Source organism: Montipora foliosa, chromosome 13 (assembly GCF_036669935.1).
Source record: "Montipora foliosa isolate CH-2021 chromosome 13, ASM3666993v2, whole genome shotgun sequence".
NCBI lineage: Eukaryota > Metazoa > Cnidaria > Anthozoa > Scleractinia > Acroporidae > Montipora > Montipora foliosa.
Window position 1 is genome coordinate 31,351,331 of NC_090881.1, and position 19,324 is coordinate 31,370,654.

At 40.0% G+C, this 19,324-nt stretch overlaps 1 protein-coding gene, 1 long non-coding RNA gene and 1 pseudogene across 3 annotated transcripts; 2 read left to right on the plus strand and 1 right to left on the minus strand.

Moving 5' to 3' along the window:
* The first annotated feature begins 238 nt into the window (after positions 1–238).
* Positions 239–4,946, plus strand: LOC137983367 (synaptic vesicle membrane protein VAT-1 homolog). The gene is made up of 4 exons (XM_068830580.1): positions 239–924; positions 2,578–2,736; positions 3,447–3,562; positions 3,882–4,946. The coding sequence occupies exons 1-4, from the start codon at positions 333–335 to the stop codon at positions 4,125–4,127; spliced, it is 1,113 nt and encodes a 370-aa protein (XP_068686681.1). The 5' UTR covers positions 239–332; the 3' UTR covers positions 4,128–4,946.
* Positions 4,947–12,237: 7,291 nt separating this feature from the next.
* LOC137983637 (uncharacterized) lies at positions 12,238–16,034 on the plus strand. 2 transcript variants are annotated; one of them, XR_011118974.1, is made up of 4 exons: positions 12,238–12,396; positions 13,708–13,785; positions 14,808–14,919; positions 15,740–16,034. It is a non-coding gene; the product is annotated as an uncharacterized lncRNA (long non-coding RNA). The 2 variants fall into 2 exon arrangements; XR_011118973.1 differs by lacking the exon at positions 12,238–12,396 and having other exon boundaries at positions 13,527–13,785.
* Positions 16,035–16,073: 39 nt separating this feature from the next.
* LOC137982668 (GA-binding protein alpha chain-like) overlaps positions 16,074–19,324 on the minus strand; it is a 12,427-nt pseudogene continuing 9,176 nt past the window's right edge.

Consider the following 19,324-nt stretch of genomic DNA (forward strand, 5'->3'; position numbering starts at 1 on the left):
ATGGGTATACATGGCTGTACATGGATACAGATGGACAAACATGGGTATACATGTGTATACATGGACATACATGGGAATACATGGATATACATGGAAATACATGGGTATACAGAGAGAGATATGGGCATAGATGGATATACATGTATGTACTTTGCTATAGCTACCTATATATGCTGATATACCTCTTTTATATAATTTATGCGCTTTATGATACACTTTAATAACCCTACTTAAAGTACATACCGATACGAGATTGTGTTAGTTGCGTAACGCATAAACTTTATTTCTGTGTTCCTTCACTGTTCAGTCTTTTTATCTCTGGGACACCAGCGATGATCCGAATCGCATCAGCTGGTGGCTACGATAAGCTAGTTTATTTTCCTCTAGCGGACGGCGAATATACAGAGGGAGCCAACATTAAACTTAATAAAGATATCAAAGACGAAGACCTTGTGATCGTCAAAACATACGCTTGTGGTGTCAACTACGCTGATGTCTGTATTCGCTGGGGTTTGTATGAGTCAGCTAAGAAATTCGTGGGATGGCCGATTACTCCTGGCTTTGAATTCAGTGGAGAGATTGAAAGCAAGGGTGAGAATGTCAAGGAATTCGAGATCGGGGATAAAGTTTTTGGTGTGTCTCTCTTTGGAGGATACTCGAAACGGATTCGAGTACCGAAGCGTCAGCTATTTAAGCTACCGGAGAAACTTGATGAGTATGAAGCAGCTGGATTTTTAACAGTGGCACTTACTGCCTGGTATGGGATGTTTGAACTTGCAAGACCGAGAGCCGGTAGCTTGATCTTAGTGCATTCTGCCGCAGGAGGGGTGGGAACTATGTTGGTACAACTTGCAAAGATAAGCGGATGCCGTGTGGTGGGTGTTGTTGGTGCAAGTCATAAAGTTGATCATGTCAAGCAGTTGGGTAGGTTAAGCTAATTTCTGTTTACACTTGAAGAGTTATCTTCCTTCTCTGGCATCATAATTAAAAACTCAGGGTCCCAAAGGGGTTTAGGGCTCCAGGGCTCTGGGCCTAAAAAACCGGGCTCCAGGACTCCATAGCAGCTACTTTAAGGCTCCGGGCTCCACTGTTGTCTAGTAGACTGTACTCTAAACACCGGAGAAGGAAGTGATCTGGCTCCGGGCTCCACAGCAAAAAAAAAAACAGGGCTCCAGGGACCCCCCCCCCCCCCCCCCTTCCTTTGGGACCCTGAAAACTGTTAAAATCCTGAATTCAGCGTGCCTGAAAAGTTAAAAGGAAAGTTGTAAAGAGTAATATTTTGTTCGGATAAACTGAACTTCATCAGCCACAATCAACAATAAGTTTCATTGCACTCTGAATTCAGGAAATTATTTTACTAGTTTTCAATTTGTTATTTTGTGTCTTCACCCCCACCCTCTTGATTTGTCTATGAACCAATAGACAGACATTGGGGTTTGCATCTACTGCATTCCTGTAAAAGAAGAAAAGTGCTAGTTTTGGCTATATACTCCTTTGAAAACAGGAGTGCGTGAAGAAAAACCTTGTGGAGCAGTGTAATGAAACAACATGATCAACCCACATTTAAGGCAGAGTCCAGAAACCCAACGTGGGTCACATATTGCCAGAAGATCGGTTCCCATGTCACTCTAACAGTTAACCCTTTAAGGCCTGCTGGGACCCACATTGAGGAGTAAAATCATCTGGCATTAGATGGAGTAAAATCTATAAGTGGCCACTGGGAGTTAAAGGATAAAACACCAGAACAGAAGTATGAATTCCATATATTTTTCATCAGGCATTTAAATGGAAGATTTGCAGTTCAAAGCATTATTAGACTGATGAGCTAACTTGAGTACAAGAAGATCCTAATTCCAGGTAGTCTGTTCTGGAATTCTATTTCCAAGTAATTCCAACGTGGAATTGCAGAAAGGAACACCTGGCATGTTAAGTTAGCATTACATACATAAATACATACATGTACTTAATCAGCACTCCCCAAAGGGGCTTTTCAGGGCCAATGACACTAAATCAACAAAACAACAACTGTGAAGAATCTCAACTGGCCGGAGGCAAACCAGTTGGCTATTTACAAGTGCAGCTGAGAAATTGAACCAAGGCCTTCCAGGATCAAATTCAATGAGTGGTCAGAACAGGTCTTGAACCCGGGATCTCCAAAGCAATCTCCCTAACCACTGGGCCACGCTGCCTCCTAAAGTTAATCCAATTGAGTCATCGTACTCCAAGACCACAACACCTGCAAATCCATTCCCTGATCTTGGCAAAAAGATTATTTCTTTGTCCCAAAAAAACTTGTGAACAAGGGTTGCAAGGTGGGACAATTACCAGAAGATTTAACAGTCTAACCAGATGTAGCCGTAGATGTATTATGGTCCTTTGTATTGGTTTTGCTGTGGTTAAAGCCATCACAAAACACAAAGCCCTGTGGTATTTCAACAAATGAGACAAGTGGGTGGTTGGCATGATATGGCAAGAAACACACATTCAACCTTGCCTTGGAGTTCTTTTTTTTTTCTTTTAATTGTTATTTTTCTCTAATTTTGTATTATTTTATAATCTTAACCCCAATTCCTGTAGGCTGTGATCATGTCATTGATAAATCCAAGGAGGATCTCTGGAAAGCTGCTGAATCCTTTTCTGCCGAAGGTTACCAAGTTGTGTTTGATGCCAATGGTGTGGAAACTTTGCAAGAGAGCTACATGCACTTGGCACCTGGTGGCAAGCTTGTAGTTTATGGTATATTATAAATGCAGAAGTGTCCTTTTACCTTAGCTAACCCGCAATCTGTCATACAAGAAATTATATGGGGGCATTCCTGCTTTCACAGGAACTCAAATTAATTTGACAACATGCAATGTTGACATGGCTAATATCTGTCCTAACTTTGATGTTATTAATGATGATGAAGAATAAGTCAATTCAGAAAGAATGTTAAATGCATGTCCACGTCATTCAAAGAAAGAATTTTCTATACCATCCAGTCATGGTTCATACATAAAATTTGGAAATGTGTTAAGGGGTTCCATGGGATTAAAAATCAGCTGTTAAAACTAATGGAAATTGAGGAGATTAATGTTGGTTTACGCTGCTCAGAAATTTGCAAATATCTCTCGTCCGCTAGTTAAAGTAACTCTTTGATTAATCTAAATTTAAATTCAAATCTAAATTCATTTTAAATTGCAATTAGTCATGTTTTAACTGTGGTATCGTGATAACTTTGTAATTTATTAACTGATTAATGAACTGATTTTTTAATTTTTATGTTCTTTGTGATTTGATTTGATTTAATAACATGCGATCATTACCAGAGACAGGACTTGTTTTAGAAAGGTGGCCCGCCTAGAGAAGCTTTGCTAATTGCAAGTCGCCTAGCACTATAATGACATTGCATTGGTAATAAATAGATAAATTTAATTCAATTAAATTGACTTGAGATTGGCCCTTAGGTTTCCACACAATGCTTCCGAGATCCAGCGAGGGGGCTTCTGGTGCGTTTAGCCTCTGGCAGTGGATAAAATTGGGCTGGAACTACAGATCAACACCTACTTTTAACCCTCTCACGGTAAAATTTGTGTTCCTTAAAATATTCCTTTCTCTTACCCTTTTCACTGGAATAGCAGCAAAAATCTAAGGGGTGTAATGTCCCTAGAAAGATTTGAAAATAAAGAGTTTAGGAGACCATTTTATTTTCAAGCAACATAACATAGCACTGTATTTTCAAGTAGTAAATAGGATAGGCTTACCTGTCATTACTGTAAATTTTTCTGATGAAGACGATAATGTGACATTGAGAATACCGTGCTTTGTCAAATTGTTCTCTGTAATATGTAAACACTTATCCTCTCTTTCACGATCATTGATCTTATTCGCTCTCATTGCAGATGACAAGTGAAAATAAGAGTGTAATGGCATTCAACCTGAGCTTCCTGTTTGATCGCGATGACATTTTGAAAGAGAGCATGTCACAGCTTCTTTACTGGGAGAAACAAGGCACATTGAAAGTTGGCAAGGTTACAAAATATCCACTTAAGTTGGCTGGCAAAGCACACAGAGATTTAGAATCTGGACAGACTATTGGAAAACTTGTGCTGACTATGGAAGAAGATGAACTCAAGGCTGAACAATAGAACACTAGAGACAGTTATAGGGCTTCACAGGTTCAAGGAGGCCGTTCTAATAACATTTGAATTCATTAAGTTATCACTGCCGTGACCAAAAGGAGTTGAAAAGAGCTTTGAATTTTCTAACACAAGTTGGCATAACTTCTAGATTTCTGAACCGCCCCCTCCCCCTCCCCCAACTTTAAAACACTATTCTTCCCCTGCACTTCACTTCTGATCATTACTGCTCTATCATTGTTCACTTTATCACCCGCTAAAAATGTGATGTCTAGTGTGTGATTCACCAAGTCACTTCTGGACATAAGATTTTCTACTTTTCTTATGCATACGCTACTCCATTGGTCTGATGTGAGTGAGTCATACAGTAACACTATAAATAGCAAAACATCACTTAACCAATCAAACAGGAGTATTTACCCCATATGATCTGAAGAGGCAGCTTCGCGCACTTTTTCAAACTGCTCCCATCTGGGACGCGAAACGAATTATCTTTTACTCCATTTTACAACTTTGGTAAATCGCATTTTAAGCCATTCAAGGTAAAAGGAGATGGCCTTAGCATTACAGAGGTTTTCAGTCAAGATGGTACGTGATATTTGAGGCGAGTTTTTTAAGTTTACGTTGTTAAAGTACGCAGCGACGCAGCATTCGGGCGCGGACGTTTCACAAGCACTGCCCAAAGTTTATGTTGCAAAATTCCCCGTTTGTGTGACTTTTTCACGTAATTCTAGTCTTTTTCGATAATTTTGTAACCTGTTGCTCTTTTCCTTCTAAGTTTAACCTTTGTTCAAATGGAAATTCCCAAGGAAAATCTTCACTTCACAACTCGACTAGATCTTGCGCGTGCAGGGGCATTTCTAGCGGCGTGCATCGCTTGCAACGCGATTTCTGGCCAGAACCCACGTGTGCAGGCGCGATCCCATAACCATTATAACCCCATGCTGGCCACGCACGCCAGTAGATCCTGTCCAGAACCTACTTTTGGGCTTTATGCCTTTACCCACCCGTGCATCCTGCTGAGTGTTGAATGCCAGACACATGGCAGTGAATGCGGTGATGGTGATAACCATATATTTTTTAAAGAAATTATTAATTAAATTTCTAGAATGCGCGCGACAGTAAACACCAAAAATCAAAACATGCAATCAAATAACGTAGGCCAAGGCTTTTCTTTATGTTTTGGCTCTTAAAAGAGCCGTTTTGTGTAGCTCTAAAAGAACTAATCTTCCTGGGACATCAAAATTATTCACCACAGCTGCGATCTCGTCCCTCATTTTGCGATAATCGTTAAAAGCCAGTGCAAAATCAGGTGAGGTTATCGTCCGCGGAGACGTAATTGATAGTTCGACAATGGTAACTTGCAATTGCTTGCGACGTTCCGTGAGCATTTCTATGAAATCAAGTCTGATCGCGAATAGCGTCGACCCCAGCTGAATAATCCATCTTGAAGACGCTGCCAAAGCCCAAAGAGAATGCCCAACAGCCTCAATAGCCCCAGTTCAGTCCACGGACCACGGTGTAGCTCTAAAAGAACTAATCTTCCCGGGACATCAATGCTTTGGCTCTCTCCTCCATAAGATCTAAATTATTCACTACAGCTGAATTAACAGTAAAAAAAAGCTTCATTGACATATGAGAATTTAAAGCCAACCCAGAGTTGACAGAGACTGACGATGAAGAAGAAGAGACGAAGTACTTGCTGAAGGGAAGAGATTTTTGTATCGCTCTGTGTGGTATCATTGACATTCTCTATATATAAGCCATTGGAGATGATGCATCTGGTCTGTTACGAAATGGTGGCCCAGGGTAAGGGCTATCCTCCTCGCCATGAAAGAAAAAATCGAGAAGCAGTCAACCAACGATGTGGAAGTCACCTTACGGGAAGAACTTTTCCCAAAGCTAAACGCACACTATGAAGATCTGAAGAAAGAGAATGCTGACGAATGCATTTTCAAAGTAGCGGAGCTGTTGCCAGGCTGGATGGTCGTAAAGGAGACACACGAGATTGACAGAGTGACAAGAAAGAAACGGAAGGTGATTGAGTGGGCGGACAGAACCCCTGCAGACTGTCTAGAAGATTTGGCTTCCCTTTGTCAGACCGTTGCTGACAAAATGGATTCCAGGTACATGAAGTGCGTCACTAATGCAGCTCATGTGCTTGGAGGTTGTTTCCACATACCGGATGTATTGTGCCTCTAACAAAGATCAACTGGCAGTGAATTCTCTGCACATTAACAAACTGCTCTTCATGCCTATGGAAATGCTGTGTTTGAGTCGTTCTTCAAGTATGTGTGCTCATTGCCTCACATAACAAAATTGGCAGATGAAGAACCGGAGTTAAGTTTGTTGCCATCCCTATCACAGCAAGTACACAAGTCGTTTAAGGATGCTGTTTATCAAGTTGTGTGGAACAATCTAGGTGACTGTCGAAATGACTGGTTTCCTCCCCTAGAAGGGGCACATTGCCAAACACTACTGAGAGAATTCAAGGTCAAGAGTGAAGAATTCGAGATTGAAGACAGATTCACGTTTAAATACGACGACGGTGTCTGCATTGCTAGGATGGACCAAGCCACTGCATTTTCAACTTTCTATACTAATGAGACCATCTACCAGATGGCTGGTAAAGAATGTTGTATTGCAATTGATGTGGCATTGGCTATGAGTGGCTCTGAAGCTGTTGTTTGATCCTACTACTCAGTTATGAAGACACAGTCACGGTCAATGGTGGGAGATCAATCGAACGACACCCTCGTGCAAAGAACGAATGTGGACTGGAGTTTTCCAATGCCCTTGCAGTGCCAGGAAACAATCAAAGATGTGGCAACCCTTTATTTAGGAGGCGACAAAGATGCTGGACTGCTCCGCCATCAGCTTCCAGTATTCCTAGATCAAAGAGGCCGTGCCTTGAGCAAGTATGCTCATGGAAGCAAAGTTCTTGATCGCTTGGCTGCCAGAATAGATCACTTTGTTTTTAATGCGAAGGACGGAAACGCAAAGTGCAGGGGCACCCAACGTCAATTTTCGGAAAATATCTGTTCGGAAGACGATTTGAGATCTTGAATTTTCGGAACATTTGTTGTAAAATTTCTTGCTTGCCTGCCTCTCCTATGATTTTCGAACATCTGGAAAATGGTATAATTGTCCATTTTTAACGGATTTTTGCCCTAAAAAGGTCACCTAGAATTTTCGAGAGACTTTTTTCTGGCTGAATTTTTCGAAAAGGTAAGTTTTGATCCCTATAATTTTCGGATCACTAGACTTTAAGCTAGGAACTCCGAACAGATGAAAAATTTTTAGGGGTTAAAAATACGCCTATATCTACCGTTTAAATACTAAAATACGTTTAACAGTGCTATGTTTAAGTTGGTTTGAACTATATTCTCGTTGGGTGCCCCTGAAAGTGGTTTAACAATTAAACCACATTTTGTGCACATTATCTGTGAAGTTTATCACAACTTAGCCTTGTGATACATGTTGCGTGTTTTTTTGGTCCACAGTTTTATTGACAATTGCCAAGAAAATTGCGCGTGAAGCGTAGTAAGTAGTATTCGACGTTATCTTCTTAGAGAGAGAGAGCAAACATGTAAGACATTTTTGTCTTTGTAACTTGTAAGTAAGTTGAGATCAATTAAATCATGTCCACTTGTCTGTCGTTGAACTGTCAAAGCATCAGGCAGAATTCACAGAAATTATTAATACATTATTTTGTTGTACAAAAAGTGTTTGCCTCGTTTTCTTAAAATATCTAAAAGTGAAAATTTTCATTCGGCGTGCAAAGTCAAGATTCTGGCGTGCACAGTCAACATGATGGAAAAAAACTTGCTCGTGGACTCGCCATGCTCTGCAAACTAGTCCCCTACGAGGTTAACCACCAGGATACTCCACAGAAGACAGACCACAGCAACGGGAACTACATGCCCTACTCTTTACGATGAGTGTGCGCGTTCTTTTACATCCCACAGGATTATGAACATTGAAGGGTTGTGAGACGGGACCTCCGGTTTATCGTCCTTATCCGCGAAGACTAGAGAGTCTAACCATTTACAGATGTAATTACAAAGGCAGCACTTTCTCCTCAGTTATTTAAAGACCCTAAGTGTTGGTCCGGCCGGAGTTGAACTCACGACTTCCCGCGTAACAACTGAGCCACCGGTGTGCGATGCATTGGGTTTACATTACTGGCCTGAAAAAAAAATGAATATTGCCTTAATTAAGGAAACCAATTTGAAGAAATCGATCATATTTCCAATGAAAAATTGCTCGAGCTGCCAGTCGTTCACTCTTTTTATTTAAAGGGGGCAAACTTGAAAAAAAAAACTTTAATAACAATCCTATACTATCCAAAATTAAGTTATAAACACTGCAAATAGCACCGCGGCTAACCAGGGTAGATCGTTTAAAGACATGTCACCTAAATTCTTTTTAATGACATAATTGAAAGAAATAATATACATATTTATGAACATAGAAGCAATCCAATGTAAACTCTGGTTTTGCCAGCCGAAATATAGATAGTACATTACTAAATCAAATCTACGTTTTATCGGCTCTTGCTCAAAATATTTAATTTTTCAATTTATGTAATGAACGCCTATCAAAAGCATCAGTACATGAAGCTTCTGGAATGTAGCCAACAATGGAAAGTTTGAAGTAGAGGTGACGATGTGACAAAAACTAAGATTGTTGAAAATCTGGAATTTGTTAAAATTGTCTGAGAGATAAATTAGCGTGTTGGTGCTAATTGACACCATACGCGTAGTGCACGATCGTTATTTGCGCAACTGATGTATCAAAACCTAGATGTGCATGGACATATGACGTAATTTAAGATGGCGCTGAAAAAGCAGACGAACGAAAGACGAAACTTGCTAAAACTCACCCTATGTACAGGACACCCAATATAAGAAATTGCGTTCTCCTTAAGTCGAATGCAACAATTGAAAGAGATGTTGCTTGTTAACTCCGTTGAATGAAATGAGAAGAGATTTAGTTTTCGATGTTGACTCGGGGGTACTCGGGATACGAGGAGTACTCGGGTTTTTTACGAGTATCCCCGAATCAACATAAAAAATGAATCTCTTCATAATAAAATATATATAAGATAACGAGGATAGGGCAAGATGAGGGAGATTCAGATTCTATTCATCTCATCAATTAACGTAGCTTTATCAGAATAACTGTCTTGTTTTGGAAGATTTGGAATATAAATTTTGGTTATTGTGTTCTTGGATCTATATATTCGGTGACGCCTCAGATCTAAGAATTTTTATGATGGTTCAATCTAACAATTTTCAGATATGAATTAAGAAGCACTTTTTCCTCAGTTATTTTTAATTTTAGACGCTCGGTCAATCTTGGCCTCTTTCCCTTTTTGTCGCTTGTTTGGTACCTATAGACTGAGAAGGGCCTGGATATGGCACATCAGTGATCTGAGTCCGAGATTTGGATTGGGCGACTAGTGGATCTGTTATGGCATCCTTCGCATTCCTCATCCTCAACTGGACAATTTTGCTCTCCAAACTGATGGGCTTTCTACTGATTGGCTGTTTTGTGGACGTAAGTTTTGTTTATGTTTTAAGAGTTCGTAACTAATCAAATAAGCTGACGCGCTTGTGGTTAACCCTTTGATAACTATCTGGCAAAATATGTCCAGCTTTATCCACGGTCCCATCTACCTTTTGTGACGTCATCACTTTTAACGGTCGGGAACAGCTTTGTCCACTAACTTGTGCAGGGAGAAGAGATCTTTCAAACTATACCAGAATGAGCACAATTCAGTCAAGGAAACTGGAGAAACGGCCAAAAAAACCATGTAACACTGACCTGAAAATCTCTATGAAAAGCTTGTTCCATTACCCACCTACCTTTCTGAGCACCTAATTCTAAGATGATGACAGGTTTCTCAGAAACTCTTCCCACCAAAATAAAGCCTACCAAATGCCCAGCAAGTTGAAAAAAAAAAATGAAGCAAGGAAAGCGAAAAGAGAAAGAGAGAACGCGAAAAGTGAAAGTCGAAATTTTGCTTTCTGCGCATGCCCGAACTTTGCAAGCGCTTATTTTGCACCTAGCTGAAAAGGCCACGGAGCGTACAACCTGGAAACGGGTCTGTAGGGAGATTTAGCTCTTAAACAGCACGACAGTGACCAAAAAACCCCTCAACTAGCTTTAAAACGTGTTTTTCGGCCAAATCTCTAGTAGCCAAAGGGTTAAGAAAGTAACAAGATTTTTTGCTGAAAAATCCACTTTTCAGCCTAAAACGACCAAATCTGCTTATTGTATGTAAAATCAGGTGAAAAAGTGGGTAAAACTCGATTTTTAGGTTTTTTCCTTAACTAGCTCAGAAGTTTCAAACTGTCAGCGCATTAACACAAAGCATAACGTTTGTGAGCTACGCTTAAATTGAAGGATTAATAAAGTTAATGTAGGTAATACACGGATTAATAGATTTTGGGAGCAAAGTGAACTTCAAACCGTACTGCGCGCGCGTTAAGCTAAAGTACCGCTTACTGGTACTGGTGGTTTTCATCCCACAAGTGCGCGGCAGTAATCTTTGATGCTATATAATAATCGAGCCAAACATAGGTTAAGACGGGTTACAAGGCGGTAATGCCTGCAGCCCGTTGGGGGGTAGGGTGAAAATGCGGTAATGCATGTGGGGGAGGAGTGTTAACAGGCGGTAAGGTGGTAATACCTGTAGCCTGTGGAGGGGTAGGGTTAAAAGGTGGTAATACCTGTAGGGGTATTAGGTTAAGAGGCCGCGAGGTGGTAATACCTGTAGCCTGTTGAGGGGTTGGGTAAAACGGTGGTAATTCATAATAAAATATAGATAAGATAACGAGGATAGGGGAACATGAGGGACATTCAGATTCTATTCATCTCACAATTAACGCAGCTTTATCAGAATAACTGTCTTGTCTTTTGGTTATTGTGTTATTGGATCTATATATTTGGTGATGTCTCATATCTAAGAATTTTTACGAAGGGTTCAATCTAACAATTTGCAGGTATGAATTAAAAAGCCTTTTTTCCTCAGTTATTTTTAATTTAAGAGGCTGCAGTGGGTCAATCTTGACCTCTTTCTTTTTTGTCGCTTATTTGGCACCTATAGACTGAGTGAGAAGGGCCTGGATATGGCGCATCGGTGATCTGAGTCCGAGATTTGGATTGGGCGACTAGTGGATCTGTTATGGCATCCTTCGCATTCCTCATCCTCAATTGGACAATTTTGCTCTCCAAACTGATAGGCTTTCTACTGATTGGCTGTTTTGTGGACGTAAGTTTTGTTTCTGTTTTTAAAGTTCGTAACTAATCAAATAAGCGTACGCTCTTGTGGTTAACTAGCCCAGAAGTTTCGAACTGTCAGCGCATTAACACAAAGCATTACGTTTGTGAGCTACGCTTAAATTGGAGGATTAATAAAGTTAATGTAGGTAATACACGGATTAATAGATTTTGGCAGCAAAATGAACGTCAAACCGTACTGCGCACGCGTTAAGCTAAAGTACCGCTTACTGGTACTGGTGGTTTTCATCCCACAAGTGCGCGGCAGTAATCTTTGATGCTATATAATAATCGAGCCAAATATAGTTTAAGATGGGTTACAAGGCGGTAATGCCTGTAGCCCGTTGGGGGGTAGGGTGAAAATGCGGTAATGCATGTGGGGGAGGAGTGTTAACAGGCGCTAGGTGGTAATACCTGTAGCCTGTGGAGGGGTAGGGTTAAAAGGCGGTAATGCCTGTAGGGGTATTAGGTTAAGAGGCCGCGAGGTGGTAATACCTGTAGCCTGTTGAGGGGTTGGGTAAAACGGTGGTAATTCATAATAAAATATAGATAAGATAACGAGGATAGGGGAACATGAGGGACATTCAGATTCTATTCATCTCACAATTAACGCAGCTTTATCAGAATAACTGTCTTGTCTTTTGGTTATTGTGTTATTGGATCTATATATTTGGTGATGTCTCATATCTAAGAATTTTTACGAAGGGTTCAATCTAACAATTTGCAGGTGTGAATTAAGAAGCCTTTTTTCCTCAGTTATTTTTAATTTAAGAGGCTGGGTCAATCTTGACCTCTTTCTTTTTTTTCGCTTATTTGGCACCTATAGACTGAGTGAGAAGGGCCTGGATATGGCGCATCGGTGATCTGAGTCCGAGATTTGGATTGGGCGACTAGTGGATCTGTTATGGCATCCTTCGCATTCCTCATCCTCAACTGGACAATTTTGCTCTCCAAACTGATGGGCTTTCTACCGATTGGCTGTTTTGTGGACGTAAGTTTTGTTTCTGTTTTTAATGTTCGTAACTAATCAAATAAGCGTACGCTCTTGTGGTTAACTAGCTCAGAACTTTCGAACTGTCAGCGCATTAACACAAGGCATTACGTTTGTTAGCTACACTTAAATTGGAGGATTAATAAAGTCAATGTATTTAATACACGGATTAATAGATTGTGTGAGCAAAATGAACGCCAAACCGTACTGCGCACGCGTTAAGCTAAAGCACCGCTTACTGGTACTGGTGGTTTTCATCCCACAAGTGCGCGGCATTAATCTTTGATGCTATATAATAATCGAGCCAAACATAGTTTAAGATGGGTTACAAGGCGGTAATGCCTGCAGCCCGTTGGGGGGTAGGGTGAAAATGCGGTAATGCATGTGGGGGAGGAGTGTTAACAGGCGGTAAGGTGGTAATACCTGTAGCCTGTGAAGGGGTAGGGTTACAAGGCGGTAATGCCTGTAGCCCGTTGGGGGGTAGGGTGAAAATGGGGTAATGCATGTGGGGGAGGAGTGTTAACAGGCGGTAGGGTGGTAATACCTGTAGCCTGTGGAGGGGTAGGGTTACAAGGCAGTAATGCCTTTTGGGGTATAAGGTGTCTTTTGTCTTTAATGTGTTTGTTGGGTTGTAAGATGCTACGGTAGAGTGCCTGAAGGTGGAGTTTTTTACTCAATCTGTCGTTTTTGTAGCATAACTTCGTATAGCGAAACTCCCGGAGAGAGAGAAAGAGTTAAATGAAAGAGAAGAAAAGCCACTTCGAATTAAACAGTGTTATCCAGAAAAATAAATTTCCAATATGCAATATTCAAATTGCAATATTCAAATGTGCAAATTTCCAATTTGTCAATATTGCGGGAATTAGAGCTGCAATTTTGAATTGGGGCGTTTTTTCCTGAACGAAGCTTTAATGGTTGAGTATTTTCCCGTAAAATATTCACTCCCAAGCAATTGCTGTCCCTCATTCGAACAGACTTAAATCTGACCAAAAACTGTCTTTTTGTTTACCCTATAAACAAATGTCTTTCCATACGCCGACGCCTTTTTAATATATTAATAACGAATAAATGTGAAAATGTAATCTCGTTTTGAAAAGTCACGTTTGATAAATTTAGCAAATATGAGAGAAAATGTGAAAGTTTTTCCTTTTAAAGCGCATAGTTAAAAAATGTTTTCCCGGAATGCCGAGGTCTTGTTGGTTAAAAGCCGCAGTGCCGCGATGTATTGGAAAAAGTGATATCGTTTCATGTTCTAACAAACAATGCATCGTTCAATATGATATACTGACAACGCGGAATTTATTTTTTCAGGAACATTGCAGGTGGCGTTTATTGGACTACAAGCTCGTCTGGTCTGAAATAATCATGGATTCGTCTTCTTTTTTCCTGGTAACGAATGTAGTTTAAAACGACTATTTATGTTATGACAACGTTTTTACGTAGACAGTAGTTAAATTTGATTTCGTATCAAGAACGCTTTAATCATGAGTTGTTTGTCACAGCATATGCTATTGTGTTGATGAAGTCCCAGTGGGCTCACCAATGTGGCCGTTTTTTACCATAATGGCCGCCGTGACGTCATTCTCCTTATTGTTTTTCGGCCCAGCACCATTGCTGCGTCCTTTGTGACTTGGAACAGTCTTCTTTCATAATGCAATCAAATTAATATTCTTTTGTCTTCAGTAGTGCTCATACAGAACTGTTAGCCTTGCCACTATGGCCACCGTAACGTAATAATACAAGAAACAAAAACAATCAACAATACCAAACCAAAATTAACTGTTTATCAAACAATAGTTGCCATATTGTCTCTGCACGGTAGCTCCATTGTGTCTTTCTATTAAACTAGGACGATTTTGTCATTGTGTTTTGCTCTAGGCTCTTTTGTTGAATCCTTTGTGATACTACTCTGATTTGGCCCATTCTCTTTTCATAATGGCGTCCAGTTTAAATATTCTTTTGTCCTAATGCTAATATGATCTTCACTTCTTGCCAATATGGCCGTCATTCCTTTGTTCCGATACGCCATTGTTGTCGCCGTGACGTCACATCCATTCACTTCATTCGGTCCCAGGTGACTTAAAACAAAAGAAGGAATTATACATATGCAAATTTCAATGACAAACAAACAATGGCTGGTCTATTGTTATATTCTATTGGACTAAGCCGTTTTCTCTATTGTTTCCGCGCTGGTTTCCTTTGTTATGATCATTGTAATGTTGCTTAAATATCAGTAAATATGAAGCTTGAACATCTCAATTACAATAAGGATGATAAATTAACATAAACGAATGTACAATAAATACAGAAATAATTTTGTAAACGTGTTGAGTCAGAAATAGGATACAATCTTAGAATCTTAGAAGTTGATGAGTTGATTGATATCAACAATTTTCATCTTGTTTTGACAGTTTCCGTTCGACCTCTGACATACTCCGCGGAAATCATAAAGGATAAAGAATGAACAATTTAGAGTCTAATTTGGACGGAGAAACCTTTTCCAGCTCCGATGGCTTTTTAGCGGTAAGAAGAGAACGCTTTTATTTGAGTATTTTATGGGGATTTGTGTTAGTTCAGCCATTTCCTTTGTAAAACTAGCAACATTGGGCAGGAAATAAATTCAACCAATCAGATTGCATGATTTAGGTCACGTGATCGAAACTGACCAATCAGAAGGCTGTAATGTTTATTTACAACCACGGATCAGTAAAAAATAGGCCTAAAAAATTCAAGCGCTCTGATTGGCCAATTTTGATCACGTGACCTTAAATTTAAAGAATACTGTAACCTGATTGGTTGATTTTGCTTCTTGCTATTAAAAAAAAAAAAAGCAAAAAAAAAAAAAAAGGAAGAAATATTTTTTTCCTCATCCTTTCTTTCTCCTTGACAGCTCCTCTATTATCTTCTTCCCCCTTCTCTACCTTTCCCTTCCTGTCACTTCCCCCCTTATGATGCATCCTCGATTGTATTATCCCCCCGTTTTGTTACCACCCCGTTATGTTGCCCCCCCTCCCATTATGTTACCCCCCCATGTTTTACTGTTATCACTACTCACCTTATTCGCGGCCGAGTTGTCTTTCTACCTACCTTGTAAGACTCCAACGTACCTTAGCGCGGATTCGAACCTGCGACCTCTCGCACTGAAGTCTGATACACTACCAACTGTGCCAACCAGACAACTCTGAAATAGCTATGTAAAATTCGAGTACTAGTTGTTAAAGAAGATTTTATAGTGTTCTTTTCAAGGTTTAAAACGAAAAAAATGCGAGTGCGAGCAACTCCCGTTCGTTTTTTTTACGTTTTATTTTACGTTTTATCTCACGTTTTATTTCCTTTACCTCAGGTAATAAACTAAAGCAAACAGAAGAAAATATCTTTCTCCAGTACAGGATGAGGATCCGAGCCTCGTCATCAAAACGAGGCCTTATGTAAATGAAGGTCATTCAAATGCAAATGAATCAAGTTTCTATGACAACAAGTATGCACCAGGGTTCACGATGCAATGGATTGAATGTATCTTTGTTTTGTGCACAACAGCGACTATTTTTCACAGTACAATAGGAAGATGGGGAGGATTTCGCTTCTGCTTGTGAAGAACCAATTGTTTGACTTTACCTTTTGCTATATTTTTCGGTTTGTAAAGTGAATAAAGAGGACACCAAACAGTTGTTGTTTCATTGCTTTATTCTAGTGGCACAGCCATAGCCATTGTTATTCACCATAAAAAAAACTACGTCAGCAAGATGATATGACATCTGCTTTATCTGACATTTAAAGCAGTTAGCTGCGATAAAAAAAGAAGCTACATGTCATAGGGACAAATGAAAATAGCAGTCTGGAATAGTTACAGGATTAATCGAATCAGCCTCAAGTACGACAGCGAGTGACCGACTAGGTTGGCTGTTCATATGTACTAAAACGAAAATATATAGCTATTTCTAACAGTAGATTGTGTCCTCAATTGGCAGCTTGTTCTATGTCATTCGCCGTTTCTTCAGCTCTAATACATGTCTGCTCAGCTCCCCTGCGCTGTTACCCAGTAGATTTTTTAGGTCGCACACAAACTTGTAGACAAACCTACGAGATATAAACAGGATTAATACTCATTCCAGATACAAACGACTACGCAATAAGAGTGTTTCCAGTGGTACTGCTTGTAGAATGGCATTTTCTGAACTTGGAGTTTTCTTTGTCAAAATACCTAACCATGTTTGGTGAATTAAATAGGGACATTACAAAACGATGACTTCTGAGACAACGACTGCAGTAACAAAGATAGCGATTACTTAAACAAAGTTCAGCTGGCCTTACATGCACTAATTTGCGCTCCAAATGATCTTCATTTTTGCAAACCTGGCCTCGGTTGTTCAAAAGGTGTATCACGCTATCCACCGGATAAATCACTATCCAGCGGATAGACTAGAGCGATTTTCAATTGAGTGTCGTAAAAACCAAAACCAGAGTAATTACTTTGCCCAATCAAAAAGGATGGAGACAATCCAGCAAACCAATCAAAACTCGAAGTAATTACACGTAGCCGACACAAAGCGCGGGAAAATGTGCACGCGCGAGCCACGATTGGTTTTGGTTTCACTTCTGATTGGTTGAAAAAAATGGCGCGAGAACTTTGAACCAATCACTGAGTGAAGTAATTATAAACCAAAGTAATTATCTAATTACTTTCGACACTCAATTGAAAACCGCTCTAAACACCAGCAAAACCAATTGAGTTATCCAGTGGATAGTGATTTATCCAATGGATAGCGCTATCCACCCCAGTTCGAACAACCAGGGCCTGGTATATAAAGGTTGTTTAAAACAGAGTCGAGAAGGCAAGAAGCAGAGAAGAAATGATTTTCCACTTCCAACAACGCACTTCAAAAATGTTCTGGAGGTTAGACGATTGCTGAAAACTGCATTTTAAGTTGGACTTTTAAATTGTTGATATAAATTTGGTTTCAACAACCGGCTCATAATCTTCAATTCTACAACCCTTGACGAACTTCCTTATCTCCAGGGCTTTTATGAAGAAGTTTACATTAGATAAAGGTCTCCTAACTATTTTATTCCAATAAAGTGCTCTTCTTTGTAGTCGGTATCGATGCCATAATCACCCTGCGTCTTTTTTTTTTTTTTACCTAAAGGCAACATCAACGAAATTTGCACTATCATAAGTTTTTCGCGTATATTCCATCTCGTTCATATTATACAATATGGGTGAACTATTCTAAAAATGCATCGGTGCGAACGGCTTGAAGTAAGGCTAGAACGAAAGATCCACTATGGTAAGCTCACGTTGTCACCCAAACCTTAATTGGCAATTTGACGTCGTTGCATTTGTAGAGGCCGTAACATCGTTCCCAGGCTTTCCTCCGCCGAGAGTTACGCCCGGCCAAATATAGGCGGAGAAAAGCCCTGAGAACGAGGTTGCAGAGGGCGGTAAAGAAATGTACTAAAATGCAAGCCGCAGGTGCAACACCAGATGTCATGTTGCTCTTTTAATAAATAATATTGTTTCGTGTCATGCATTGCTATCTCTGTGACAATCCTTTCATTGCCTCAAAGTCTCTTGTGAAGTATTTTGTGAGTCTAGTAAGAAAACCGAGAAGGGGAATGGGGGATGACAGCAGCACCCAAAATAAAATAAACATACAAGATGGGAAACCAGTTGCTTAGCCACGGGCAAAAGACCAACAGGCATCGATACTTCAACCTCCCTTCCCTGGGATAGCAATAAGCTCAAAGTGAGCTCTTGCTACAGATAACGGGGTAACCACCAGTATTGTTATATAGCTGAATTTTTTTCCCCCAGCAGCCCGCACTCTCATTGGTTACTTCGAGGTCACATGGCATCTAACAATAAAACTGTTTCCCGCCAAAAGTCTCTGAGCGGGCAACAGTGCAAAATCTAAGACGTCAGAGGGTAACAGTGCACTGTTACCCGCGAATGTTGACCGACGACCGCCGTTGTCGTTACCATTGCACGTTTTTCTTTTTTTGCTATATAACAAATCACTTAATTACTGGTCCCTCGGGGAAACATTAAGATTCTCGGGAAACAAATTGAACTGTTTCCCTCTGGGCCAGTCATTAAGGGTTAAGTGTTTGGCGGGCTTTACATTTTTCACAAACCTCTTTCCGTGCACTTTATGTATCATATCTCCGTCGTAGGAATACCGCAAAGCTCTGCTTAGTTTTTCATAGTTCCATGGCAGGTTTGTTCTTTTTCCTTCCCCACTGCTGTGCAACTTGCTCTGGATCATTGAGTTTAAACTCGCCGTTCTCTCCAACCCACATAATCAGATGGCGACTGTCTCGGTCGGTGAAAGCTTCAACAGGAATTGCCACAGTTGAATCAGTCCATTGTTACCTACGGTGCCAAATTAGGAAGCAATTCAAACACTGACAGGTCTTTTCCCAATTTTAATTCTCTAAACGCAAAAATCCACAATTCTTTCAGTTTTTCTCAGCTCAAATCTCTGTTACTTTCCAAATAACTCAAAATTATGATTTTTCCTTAATGTGCTCTATCCTCTGATTGGCTAAGAATATTTTATCTTTTTTAATTAATTAGTTATAATTTTTTATACTTACATGTATACCTACACCATACTGACTACTTAACTACACTTTACACCACTTGTACTTGCACTACATACAATAATTTACAATACAATTACACGAATCCAAATACAATTGGTCTACTTATCATATCATGAACGAAATGTAGGAGTGATCCTCGCACTCAATCAAAGGAGATTCAAACCAGTTTTAACGCTATACTATTTGGAAGGATTGAATCTACCAAACTTTTTCACTTAACGGTAACATGTTATGATGCCATATGAAACACCCAATAGATGCTTAACAACATGCACTCATTAATGTGACGTAACGGGTTACCATGTCAACAAAAGAGCCATCTAAA